Source organism: Pygoscelis adeliae, unplaced genomic scaffold (genome assembly GCF_000699105.1).
Source record: "Pygoscelis adeliae isolate BGI_AS28 unplaced genomic scaffold, ASM69910v1 Scaffold321, whole genome shotgun sequence".
NCBI lineage: Eukaryota > Metazoa > Chordata > Aves > Sphenisciformes > Spheniscidae > Pygoscelis > Pygoscelis adeliae.
The window spans coordinates 549,141-562,697 of record NW_008824039.1 but is presented as its reverse complement, the minus strand read 5'-3'; the positions used below and the strand labels follow the sequence as shown (position 1 = coordinate 562,697).

Genomic DNA, 13,557 nt, shown 5'->3' with positions numbered 1-13,557 from the left:
AGAGCAGCTCTCCTCTTTATTAGAGGAGGACAGTGTCATCACAAAAGCATCATTCTCTTATAACGGAGGAAAAATGTCAAGCCGTCTTATCTGCTCTCATGAAAGCCAGGGCAACCTTTCTGCCCCTGGGAAATAAAGGGAACAGCTTTGGATAGAAATTAAAACTCTTATTGCATTGCCATTTGGAGGATCAATATGGAAAGGGCAAAGGCTTTTGAATGCTACTGGGGGGAAATCAGTATTAGTTAGAGTTTTTTTTAAAGAGGTTTTTGTCCCTTCGTGTCTGTCAGCAATTTCGTGATTAGGGTGCTTGGACACAGCTAAAATTGGCAGCTGCTGGGAGAGGGCCAGAGATGGGGGGATGTTTCCTCACCAGCCCTGAGAGTTGCCTGAAAGGAACATGGGGCAGAAGAAACCCAGCAAGAATGGCCAAAGGAAAATTAAATATGGGGAAGAGGAGAAAAGTTTGCAAAGTTTTGCTTTTCTCATTGAAAAGGTCCCATTTGAAAACTCTTCCTCCACAAAAGCCCCGGGTTAGAAAAAACAACAAAGAAATAACCCACAAAACCAAATAAAGACAAAGCGAGTACTCATCCCGTCCCATACTGGTATTTTCCATTAACCCCAGCCAGCACCTTGTGCAGTGCAACCTGCTTTTCCCCTCTTTGTTGTCCAAGCTCTTCCCAAAAGTGGGGGGCAGTTGGTGGGACCCCACATACCCCACTGCTCCCTCCAGGAACACGTAACCAAGAACAGGTTGTAAAAAGCCTTCCCATCACCTTGCCTCCCAGGTTCTCCACTTCCCCGGGTCTTGACGTTGGGCTGAGACCCACCAGTGGGGTGGGAGAGAGGAGCTGTGCTGGAGCAGACCTTTGGTTGGCTTCATTATCCACGGCAGGATGGAGAGGGTGGGTGAGGACGACAGAGGGCAACCCAGCAGTCTCTCAGGAGTTAACACAAAGTCCAACGAGGTGTAGCAGCTTCTCCACAGCCTCAACAAGGTTGGGAGGAGGGAGATGGGGAGGGAATGGACGAAGACTAGTGAGGCAAAACACAATCATCCACTAGACACCGACCCCGGTGGAATCTGGGACGATAGGAAAGGAATGCACAGAGAGAAGGTAACAGTTTGTTATTACACACAGAAATGCTGGGAAAGCCTGCAATGGCTTCGTTATCTCAAACTAAGAACGTTCCAGCCTAGCAGCACTCTTAAAGTCCACGGGGTACTTTTGTTTATAACATTAAGTTATTTCTCTGTGCCTGTGCAGTAAAACTTTTAAACCCCTTGCTTTACCCTCCCCTCCAATCACTGTGCAAAACACCCTGCCTGGAGTCACACAGTGAACGATCTCTCTTAAGAGACTCATTTTTCCCTTTAGCTGGTCACTGTTCTCACCACAGGGCTATTTGGATTTGCTTTGCCACTGGTGCCCAAGAGGTCTCGCCCCAGCTGGCAGCGAGCACCTGACACCCAGAGATGGGGATGCTGGTTTGGGTCTTGCCCCGGGCAGCGATGATCTCCTGGGCAATCTGAACCACTCTGGGTGCTCCTTTGAACCACTGCTTCGACCCAGCATTTTAGAAGTGACAAACACGAGGAGAGCGGTGGCACTGTCCCACTCTTGTGCTCCCTTTCTGCCCACTCACCGCGGAGGGGACGGGTGCTATACAGCTGTGCACACAGTGCTGACTGTGAACTCCGTCTCGTTGGCCATGATGTCCGTGGGCTGCAGGTTTCGGTCATACATAGGATTCTCAAACGTTGCTCGGACGTTGGTGTTTTCATGGCCCGCGTAGCCATTGAATGGGACTTTTGGTCTTCTCCTGCAGGATGTCAGAGAGAAAATCCAGAGAGGTCACGGCTACTCCTGCTGTAGCCAGCTCAAAAGCCCTGACAAGAAGTCACTGGAAGGGAAAAAGCTACTTTTGAAGAGGGTAAACACCTGGGGATAAAGCAGAAGGGATCTGTAGAAAAATCTTGCTATAGATTTGTAGCGCAGGCAGCTCCCTGGGCTTTGCTACAGCCCTGAAAGTGCTCCCTGCGCAGAGCGGCCAGTCTGCACAATGCTTTGCAGCGCAGCAACATTTCCACAGCAATGCATTGATCAGGAGAAATAACTAATTTACAACAGACGCAAAGCCACCTTGAATGCTGAAATATGAAATTTACTTTGCCTTATCCTACTTAATGTTGCCACAAATCTTATTAACGGTCACAAAAGCCTTTAACACTCTTCTCCTAACACCCTCGCCCCTCCACGCATGCTTGCTCCATTCTTTTTTCACCTTCTGAATTAAATGAGAAACCAGGTCTAGGGGGAGTGCTTTTAAGGCAAGCTCACAAATATTTCTGTCAGTCCCCTGATTTTGCTTCACCTACTGGCACCACTCCTGAAACCTACCTGTGTTTGTAGAGATAAAGCACAAACCCTGCAATAATCAGGGCTATGAAAGGCACAAGAATGGCAGCTGCCACAGAACTGCTGTTTGATGCAAAATGGTGTCCTATTGATTCTGGATCATTTTCCATCATGCTGATGTCTGAAACACAGCAGAAGTAAACACATTTCAAAACACCACTGAGGGAAATGGGGTTTGCTCGAGTTATGGGTTACATTATCAACAACAGGCCAAGATGGTTACAAGTGTTGCTGCAAAAAGGTAATCAAAAGCTTCTGAGCTGCATGAAGAATGGTTTGGAGATGCAGCCTAGCTCAGACAACATCATTTATTTAGAAGTACAATTAAAGAGAGATGTAAATAGATTTATCTTACCAAAATGCTCAAATTTGGATGCTTAAAAGTTAGGCTTTAAGGGAGACTTTCAAAGGCTGCAATAATTAGCATCTAATTCTCCATAAAGGTGACAAGACTCCAGGGTCAGATTCCAAAAACCCAAAGAGATTGTAGAGCTCAAGCCACATTTTAAGACATATTTAGGAGCTTAGACCTTGGGTCGTCTAAGCCCTCAAGTGCCTCTGAGATTTCCAAAAGTGAGATGGAGACACTTTTTGTGGTAGCAATGGGACTTGGGCTTTTAGGTCAGACATCTGGCAACATGGAGGAAAAAAAAAATGGTCCAGGTGCTATTTGTGGCTCCAAACTCTTTCTGTCTTTGAACAGAAACCTGTTTATTTAAATGCCTCACTTTGTTCCCAAATTAAAGATTTTGGTGGTGTTTGTCTCCCCCAAATCTTGTGTTAGCCAAGTTGAGGATGGGCTTAGCCCCCCTTGCCAGAACATCCAGTGTTCAATATATTTAGTGTTTAAACACAAGCCAGGGCAGAGCAGCTGCATCCATCGTACAGGGAGGAACTGGAGATGGGAAAGGAGCAGCGGGCAGGGTGGAAGTGCTGCCAGGCAATGGGGACCCTCTCCTCCCCGTGGAGCACGGCACCGCTCTGCCTCAAACGTGGACAAACAGAAGCCGTTTCAGATGCGATCATCTCCCACCCCCTGGGCTACAGAGATTTGAGGGCACCCAACTTCTCTGCCCCAGTGGCTGGTTTGGGTTTTGCCAGCTCTCTCATGAACGATGTGCGGAAGGGAGCTGGAAAGTTAAACCTGACTGTTCAAAAACAGCTATAAAATTAAAGCCAGGGACAGGAGAAATGTTTCCTGTTTGAAAACCTCCACTACCATCAAAATCTAGCTTTCAGAAATCAAGGGGAAAAGTAGTAATCAGAGGAAGTTTACCGAGTCTCTGAAGGCCAAACTGCCCGAAGCCTTTGCCACGCACAAAGCCCTGGTACACAAAGGTGCCACTTGACGACTCTGATGAGACCTGCAACAACAGGAGACCAGAGATCAACAGATTTGTTGAACACTTCCCTGGGATTTTAGCACCCATCTTGTCACAGCCTCTTTCAAGTTCATGCACAGCATTAATTTAATTCAATTCCGCAGAAAATCAGGGCGTTTTTTAAGAAGTCTGACTGCCCAACAACTTGTTAGACTCTCACATCTCAAAGGAAGGGAAAAAAAAAATCTTGTTTGCAATAAACTACAGAACACATTGCTGATTCAACAGGGATAGCGAAGGCTCTGGGCTACAATGGGCCATGGGTCAATCAGACGCATGTTTCTTGTAAGCTCCAGTGGATCTCTTAAGGGCATGGGAAGTTACCAGACACAGAAATTGAGGTGAGAAGTTGACTCCATTAGGAAAGATTAGCTCTTCTAGCTTCATGTTTAACAGATATAAAATGTTAAAATGGAATGAATCATGCTGGTTTCTCCTTTAGTGTTATCTGGAAGCCTTACAGATTTAAAACCATAGGGCAATAAAAAACCCCATACAGCTGCAAGGAGCATGGAAGAACTGACTGTCGTGTAATGTTGTCTTGCGTGCTGGAAGAATGCCCTATGTCCCCCTCAAGCAAGCAGGTGACTGGAGGATAGCAGCCTCATCTTGCCACCAGCTAAAGGAGTTATTCCCCCAGCTTCAGCGAGAAAAAAGCTGGGGTTGTGACAGCAACGGGGGGAGTTGTGTGGATGGACTTTGCGTATGAGGTGCCCGGGCACTTACATGTCCATCTAGAGCCCACTTATCATTTTTGAACTTGTTGACAAAGATCTCCACTGGCCCCGTTATCTGGTAAACCTGGAGAAGCAGGTGCACATCTTCTTTCTTGTAAATGCCTGAAAAATAAGTGACTTTTCATCACTACATCACAATGACTCTCTTCGAGTTTGAAGCAAGTAGCTTTCTACCTGAGAGCAGAGAAATCACCTCATCACCTTAGAGTGGACGCCTCCTACCAACCCTATCAGTGGGATGCACTGGGAAACACACCGCAAACACACAATCCCATGTCCACCCCCCAGGATATTAAAGACATTTTGCGCATGGGAAGAGACTCAACTGTTAATGTTTAGGTTATGTTGCTGGATCAGTAACAATCTGGTGTTCCACGGAGGACAGGGACAAGGAGCGCTCACAACTTTTACTCGTTTGTCTTGGACTACAAGTCCACCACTCCAGCACGCTGGGAATGGACGATGGACTGGGTTCAGCTGCCCCTCAGGTAGAGTCAAAGCAAATGCAGGTACATGATTTTATTTGTCTTGGTCCAATCAGAGATTGGAGACTTCAAACCTGGGTGGTTCTGTAAAGCTCAATCAGAACATCAACATGATCGGTACAGCAGAGCATGCTGCCCCTCGCTCCGTGAGACCACTTACGACAAGTGTAAATCCCTACAAATGGCCATGTCAGCTCCCTTACCAGACACCTGGAGCTCCACGCCGCTGTGGTCTATCAGAGTGGCATTGACTTTACTGGTGGCAGGGTCGAAGCTAGTGACAGACAGCATCGCAGGCTGCTTTTTCCCCATGTATTCGTAGGAGCCTTTCCAAAGGGAATTCCTTGCAAACACATCAGCAGGCACTAGAAACCACAGCAAGTGGGGATGCAGAAGAACAAGAGCATTGCCATTTATTTCCATTTTTCAGAAATCAAAATAGAGCAAATTTATTTCTTTCTTTGAATTCACAAATATGTATTTAAATACCTCAAATCCCACCCACTCTCTGTGTTATCACTGAGTACAAAGCCAAAGAGAGGAGAACAAACAAGCTGATGACTTTAATTTTGTTGTTTTGACAAAAAATGCCTCTAAACTTTTAAAAACAAACCAACCCTCAAAATAATTTCTTAGGAAAAGCTAACAAAACCCATTTTTTTTTAAAAAAAGGTCTAATGCAAGACATCGTAGAGGACTCCAGTCTCTGGAGTGCCCTGGGGAGGGCAGTGGATGTTGGTGCCCGACTCCTGTAAGGCTCCTGTCCCTTCTCCAGTGAAGCACGAACAGGATGAGACACGTGGACTGCTTTCACCAGCCCAGCAGTTTCAAGACCTGCAAGAACAGCCGGGTTTCTGGCTGCCCTGGGGAAGGGACAGGGCAGGATGGACCTGGTAAGGTCCAGGTATAGCACTAATGTGTCCCACGCGAGAGCGAGCCCTGCTACGGTACCTGACACCTTGGCGAGCGGTGGGTCCCGTGCGGTGCCAACCGGCCTTCCGCTGGGGCGGACATCAGCTGAAAGAGAGGGGCAAACCACCGCCGGTGAATATTGCGGCGTCTGACGCTGTTGAGACACTTCTGCTGTGCTGGTGCTAAGAGAGGACAGCCTCTGGCTGGCATTGCTCACACACGTAACATGGGGGCACGTCCCTGTGTACAAGGGCTTTGGACAGGGTCCTGCCCAGCTCACTGAAACAGCACAAAGCTTTCATTTACTGTCCCCCCCTGCCACCTGCTCCAAACCAAAGCGTCCAGAGAGAGCTACCATGCTGCACAAGAGCCACGCAGCTCTGTTTCAATAGACCACTACGTTTTCTTGATCTAAGACTCTGAGGTAGGTAAAAGGTGTGTGAGGTAAAGAACAACCTTCGTCCTGTGCAGACGCTTCTAGATCCAAACCATCAGGCAGAAAATCCCCTAGCTGCCTCTCCCCTGGGAGCTGCACAGGACCCTGTGAGAGCTGTGGTCTCTACTGCCAGCTCAGCCATGCAAACACCCTCGTGGAGGTCTGAGAGAATAGCTGTTTTCTCCTGGGCTGCAATGCTCCCCTCCACAGAGGTGCGGGCAAACGGGAAACCAGGGTCACGCTGCTCAGAGCTTTTACCGAGGCAAATAGGTGGTTTTCCCGTCCAGCTGCCATCTGCTTTGCAGGTTCGATGCTCAGATCCTCCGGTGAGATAGTACCCACTCTGACAGGAATAGATCAAGGTGTAGCCCAGAGATGGCAAATCCAGAGCACCGACGTTGGCGTGGGAGGGGGTCTCCGGCTGCTTACAGTGGTGAGCTGAAAAGCACAAGGAAAACAGAGATGAGAGACACCATCCAGTTGTACACAGAAAGGCAGAAGAGTGACATCATGACATCAGCAAGGACAGAAATCTCTTAGAAGAACTTTCAGCAAAAGCTTTCTCTGCTCGCTGAGGGAGACAATGCCATGCCTGGATTTTTGCCAGCCAGATGAATTAATGAGACCACTTCCCGTGCTTCGCTGGCTAGATTGCTCTTTCTGGCTAAAGCTCTCAGGGGATCCTTCACTTGGTTCCAGCTTCCACGAACTGAAAACCAGGCTCTGCCATCCCCCACCTTTTTTTAAGGGAAAAAAGTCAAAACCAAATGATGCTAAAGACACCTTCCTTCTTCCTTTGAACTCTTACCCCAGAACTGTGTCCCAGGTATATCTGTGGACTGAAAACTGCCTTTACAGGACACCAAGACGCAGTAAGTTAAGCCGGTGATTCCAGTGAGTGCATTACAGATTTGTTTTTGTATAATCTTTCTTCACAGGACCACTGTCCTACTAATAATTTGCACCCACCTGTCCATAGGATCACACAGTAAGTCCTCAGAAGCATGCAATAGTCATAAATTCCTATAATTGCTCAATAACTTTCAGAATCTGGCCACAGAAATCGAAGCTGAGCTTGTCCAGCTCCCTGCCACCAGAGCAAGCATGTGCCCACACTGCTCTATCAGGTCCTGTTGTAGATATATCACCACTTTCCTTGAGAAGTTACGACACAAAACGAATAAATCACAGAGCCGGGAAGCTCCCTCTCACCCACACTGTAAATTTGCCCTTTCTGTAGCTCTCAAACTGCTCATGAATGAAAACAAATCCTTGACAGCCTTCACAAGGTATTATCTTCATCCTTGTTTTACACAAGATGAAATATAAAACCCAGAAAAGCTGAAAGACTAACCCGAACTCGCATGGTCTGGGAGCCCCGGCTGCGAGCCCGCAGCCCAGCTCGGAGGCGACAGTTCAGCACTCATTAGCAGTAACTGCATCCAACTCCACGCTGCGGATGGAGAAGGCTTTACAAAAAAACCTAAAGGCAACAACTCAGTAGTCCTTGCTGGCACAGATAAGCCAAAACCATCTTTTATTTCAATGCACCTAGCACCAGGAGCAAAATCCCACGTACAGCCACAGCTGCTGCTGCATCCTTGCAGTCTCCCAATTCAGCAGAAGCCCGTGAATGTGGGGACGCGCTCCCACCACCCAGGCAGGCAGCAGGGAAGGGCAGCTCCTTCCAGAGCAACCGCTCCCCTCTCCCCTGATGCTACATCTAAGAGTTTTTAAAGGCGGGTGCCCCGGTTGGGCTGCTCGAAGAACGAGCACCTACAGGGTTTGTTAGCGGAAAAATCTCTCACCAATAAACCACCTCACAAGAGAGAGGAAAAAGGTTTTTAACACTTATGATACAGAGGCCATGATGGATATTACCACTCAAATAGATTAAATTAAAGTCCTCCTGGTGTAGCAAGGAAAAGATGATGGACAGCTTAAAAGAGCGAGCAACGTGTTATTAAAAACGAGGAGAAACGTTGCTCTGTCGGAGAGCCCTTCTGGCTAAATGTTAACCCTGGTCCCTGGAGCGCGAGCTCACATCTCAGCCATCAAATGCGGTTTCAGAAGCACAAAACAAAGTCTCACCTGAAACTATGTCTCTGAGGAAGGGACAAGTAAAAAATCTCATCTGAAATCAGAAGTGGCTGCTGGTGTAGTCATGTCAGGAGAGAAGTGGCTGTGTGATCTTCCTTTTCTTCAAGGATACATTTTCTCAGAGCTCCCCCCCAGACTACCAGCTTTTCAGAGCCAGCAATTTGCACGGTGAAGCACAGCAACAAAACAAGGCAACAGCGCGGTTAAAGGCACCAGTTTCCTTTGACAAAACCTCTCCCAAGACTTACGGACGCAGTCTGGCTGCACACCGCTCCACGTCAGGTTGGGGAGGCAGCTCCTGGTGGTGGAGCCCTGCAGCAGGTATCCCTTCTGGCACTTGAAAAAGATGATGCTTCCCACCTGTAACAATAGGAGATAAACCACTGAACTTCCCAGTGCAATGTGATTCACCCATGCTTATAACACAAAAGTACTTCTATAGTTTTCCCATCTTCTATATGCTGGAGAGGGCAGCCACCTGCTTTCTGCCCTCACTGCCCTGCCAGAGTCTGGTGTCGAGAGAGCTCTCAGAGCCCCTGGAAAGCTGCGGCCTTTAGCTGTGCAGGGAGTTGCTTCTTTTAGTGATAGAGGCAAGGCTGCTCTGTCTTTTAAATATACCCAAAGCCAGCATCAAACATAGATGCTGTTAGAACGGGCGGCAATTTTTGCCAAAAGGGATATTCAATACAACGAGTATCAACAAACATCCTGTAGCTATATTATAAATGCCAATTTGGATTGTGAATAGCAAAAAGGATCACAAGAACTGAAAACTGACTTTTCAACATTTTGGAGGTATGCTTACTTTTTGCAGACTATCCACTTTTCTGCATTTGGTTTCAACCAAATTGCTATTATTTCAACCAAACCATTATCATATAATGGAGCTCGTTCCCTGCTCCAGACAGGTCGGCAGTATGATGCTGTTAGGCTGCAAGCCCCGTTATTGCAACTGGATTTGCTTTAAAACCAGAATATACTACAATAAAATTGCCAAGCAGGGCTTCGAGTACCTTTCCGATCCTCCCTAGCAAGGCCGCACCACACGGGCCACCTCCTCGCTGACCCTGCAGCCAGGTTTTATCAGACAGCCGCTCCTGGAGTCCCAGCTGCCTGCTGCGGTCCCCCGGGTGCCACATCCAAAGGCACCATTTCCCCGTAATGTTCTCTGCTCCAGCCACCACCTCATCCCCTGCGTGAGCACTGAGGTGGCTCCACTACAGTGCGCAGCTCTCAGACCGGCAACTCTTACAAAAGTCAGACTTACGGTGTCTCAGTGTTAATTAAAAACTAGAATGAATTCATTAAAACTCAGGATTAAGATAACTAATTAGCAGCAAAACCAAAAGATCCACTCTGGCAGGAGTAGACGCATGGAATTAACTATCCCAGCCCCGCACCCAGCTCTGTCACAGCACGGAACGGGCACCCGCGGGGACGGCAGCGGAGGCTGGAGACGGAGCACCCCGGGGAATCGCTTTGGTTTTTTTTCTCTGCTTTCCACCAATTTCATACTGTACGGGAGCTAAGATTAAGAAAACCACCTACAGAATTTGGTCTGAAAATGAACGAAAAGTATGTCTCCAACGTGAATACTAATTACACTAATAACTATTAATTAGCACTGTAATTAATATCATAAATAATGCATTGCTAGTTAATCCCATACAAATGCACTCTGAGGTCTAATGGAGCACACCGGGATGTCCTGCTCACGGGAAGACACATTAATCCATGCCATGTAAGGACTCAGACACGGACTAACTACAGCAAGTATCGGGGCGCAGCCGAGGGGACCCCACTGCCGTGACAGTACCTGGTAGCCCTGGGAGTTATTCTGCATCCCAAAGAGAGGCACGCCGGGGTCCGCACACATCGTGAGGCTGGGGTCTTAAAAGAACAGAACAGATGCGGCATTTTAAAGGAGCAGTTGTGAAAGCCATGTCAGAGCTCTGCCTTTCCCTGCTCTCCACACAGAAAGACTGTGCTGTGCCTTTGCAGCAAGACAGAAATATTTTGCTACAGAAGGAATACATAGCAACAAGGAAAAATACATGGATCTTTTTGTTTCTTAAATCCCTGACTACTGCAATGCAAACTAACCAGAGGCACTCTTATCACCCAGGAGAAAAAGAACATAAATCTTGTGTCAGGGACAACTCTCTTCCCTTCCCCTGTTCCACACACGTTGAGCGAAGCGCCAGTGCTGTGCCCTCCGCTTCCACTGGCCACCCGCTGCACCGAGGGCTGTGGTGACCCTGTCCTCTCCCGAGCCCTGGGTCAGCGCCTTTGTCCTTCTGGGCTCAGCTTGGCCGTCGCTCGCATCTTGTTATTTTGTAGTGATAGATGGGGGCTGGAAATTTTAATGCATCTCAGATACATAATCTCTCTTTACGCCTCATTTGCTCTCAATCTATCAGAAGATGAAGACACACGATTCAGGAGGAATACCCGCTGCTACTCTTCTAGCATCTATCACTTTCTTTTTTTCCCCCAGCATGTCGACAGTAGCAGGGCATCGATGGGATTAAGGCAGAGATGCATCGCATTAATATCAGCATCCCAAACTGAGCAAAGGAAACTGAAGCTTCTGTCTGAAAGGCAGTTCAGCAGCAGCAGGTTCCCTGCTCCTTGGGATCACAGGATTGAGCTAAGCTGCAATGCTGGCCACAGGGATGCTCCGGTCCCTGGCCAGGGGTAGCTACGTTAGCAGGGAGCTGGAGCATCGCAGGATCTCGGTGCAACCAAATGAGAGTCTGCTCTGGATTCCCAGCCTTCTTTCTTCAGCGTGCTCAACACTGCTATGAGAAGGACCATAAGCCCCACAGCAAATCCCTCTCTGTGCTTACTCACAATACTCCTATTAACAGGATTGTGCAAGACAAGAAGTAAACTAAGAAAAGTCTCCGCAATGCAACACGGTGGGACAGAAGTGGCCTGTCACTATTGCCTGCAGCTATAGGACAACGGAGCACAACTTCTGTACCTAACGGCATGGTGGTTTTCTGTTCTGCCTTTATTCCTTATGATCTGATTAATTTGGCCTCTTCACACTGAAACATTATGCACTACTTGGTGTCGTCCCCAGGTCACTGGAGCTGTGGTGAGTAACTAAACAAGGGATACAAAGTGTGGCTGATTTGGGACTGCGACACACAAGCTAATTCATTTTCCGTCATTCGTCTCTGGTGAGCTTTTGTCATTTATCACTGACGCAGTTTCCATGGAAGCCCCCAGATAAATCACAGTGTCTAAAATAAATAAATAAAGAGCCCCATTGCTGGATGAGGTAGCAGGTGATGGATGGCAGAGGGTGGAGGGCAGAGCCTCGGTCTCCTGGCTGCATCTGGGGGGCCTGTGGTGCTGGCAATCTAACAGGTCTCAAAAATGGGTGAGATCTGAATAAAGGCAACACTTTGGGTTCAGCTGCCTGTGTCAGAAACTAAGATTTTGGGTCAGGGTTTTGCAGACGCACAAGTCTCCTCCCTTCCCATAGTTTGTTTTGAGGAGACAAATTCTAAGTACATTTCCTCAGCGGCACGAACAGCTGTATTTGCTGGGTTCAATCATAGATGGCTCTGGAGGGCTGGGTGCCAGGCACGTACAATACGATCCTGGACAAGGATTTGCAAGAAAGTGATGAAGCATTTAAAGGCAGTATTTACAACAGTAGGCAGGTGCTCCCAACTCTTTGTACGTGAGAAAGCTCCTACTGAAATCAATAGGAAACTTGGAGGTTCAGGCCACGAGTACTTTTACATTACTGTAATTGGTGATGCATTTAAGATGTAGCTAGAACGACTGAAAACTGTGGAGAACAGCCTGAGATCTGTTTCTGCCCCAGATGCCCACATAAGGTGATGATGGTGGTGTTCGGGCAGACAGTTAAGGTAATAGCACATATCCCGTGCAGTTTATCACCACAGGAGCCCTGGAGTTCAAGAATGTAGCCAGAGTTTTAAATAGGTGGAGAATGCTGTGACTAATTATGATTATACAGCTCCCAGAGGTTTCAAAGAGTTCTGGAAGCCCCAGAAAATGGGCACCTGAAATTTCAGGTGTGGAAATTTCAGCCTGAATCCCAACACTGCAGCTAGGCAAAGCAATTTGTGGGATTTTGATCTCTGTATACAGCACTTTCATACTTCTAGGAGTTGCTATTCTGCCATTCTGGATATAATTCAAAGGCAGCAGAGAACATAAGCTCTCAGGTGCACCCTTTAGGCAGAACTCGGTTTTGCTCGGTTTCTGTGAGCAGGAGAGCTCCCCTCCACGGCAACCCATGGCTGCTCTCTGCGGTCAAATTGCATTTTCAGTCCCATCACTGACAGCGATACTGTGCATCTCCGCAGAGCAGCGTGCTGGGTTGGAGACCCCTGAGGAAGCCTGGAAGCAGCACAGAGACGAGAGCGCAACACTGTACAAAGACAACAATTCTGATGTTGTCCAGGGTGTAGCGGCGGTAGCACAGTACAGGGCACAAGTGCAGGCGCAGCATTGCACTGGTGCATTGCCACCATCCCCAGCCCCAGAGGTAACTCGGGCAGCACCAGCCTTTGGGACCTCTGCGTGGCGCTACCCTCCGCAGGCTCTCACACAGCCCTCAAACCTTACGGCCCAGGCTGCAAAAGTTAACCTGGAAGTTCTGCAGAGGAACTTCTCCCTCCTGTCCACCGGCAGCCCAAGCACAGTGCTGAGGAGCAGTAACAGGGAAGAGATTGTCTTCCTCAGAGGCACTATGCATTGACCACCATCGGGGGCAGGGACAGGTGCTGAATCTAAGCAGCACGCCCCAAGAGAAGGAGACGGGTTGTTTACCACCAGCTAGCACGCACAAACTGAAGGCATCATCCCTATGCATTCCGGTTTTCAGGGAAACGAAGTGCTAATTTCTGCAAACCCAGAAAATAATACCAACTTTGCTACAAACGGAAAAGCAAGGTGACAACTCAAGGCTCTTTGCTTGTAGATGCAAGACAGAGGAGTCTCCCCTTACCTATGCAGCTCGGCTGGGTCCCGCTCCACGTCCCGTCGGACTGACAGAACCGCCGGGCTGATCCCACCAGCACGAGCGGGGCTAAG

At 48.2% G+C, this 13,557-nt stretch overlaps 1 protein-coding gene across 1 annotated transcript in view; it reads right to left on the bottom strand.

Annotated features, from left to right (window-relative positions):
- Positions 1-1,024: 1,024 nt before the first annotated feature.
- CSMD2 (CUB and Sushi multiple domains 2) overlaps positions 1,025-13,557 on the bottom strand; it is a 308,935-nt gene continuing 296,402 nt past the window's right edge. The window contains 11 exon segments of the mRNA XM_009333469.1: positions 1,025-1,087; positions 1,651-1,827; positions 2,406-2,544; positions 3,700-3,787; positions 4,532-4,644; positions 5,231-5,392; positions 5,979-6,044; positions 6,634-6,813; positions 8,724-8,835; positions 10,292-10,365; positions 13,472-13,557. The exon segment at positions 13,472-13,557 is cut by the window's right edge and continues 79 nt beyond it. Of these exon segments, the coding sequence (XP_009331744.1) occupies positions 1,668-1,827; positions 2,406-2,544; positions 3,700-3,787; positions 4,532-4,644; positions 5,231-5,392; positions 5,979-6,044; positions 6,634-6,813; positions 8,724-8,835; positions 10,292-10,365; positions 13,472-13,557 (1,180 nt within the window). The 3' untranslated portion in view covers positions 1,025-1,087; positions 1,651-1,667.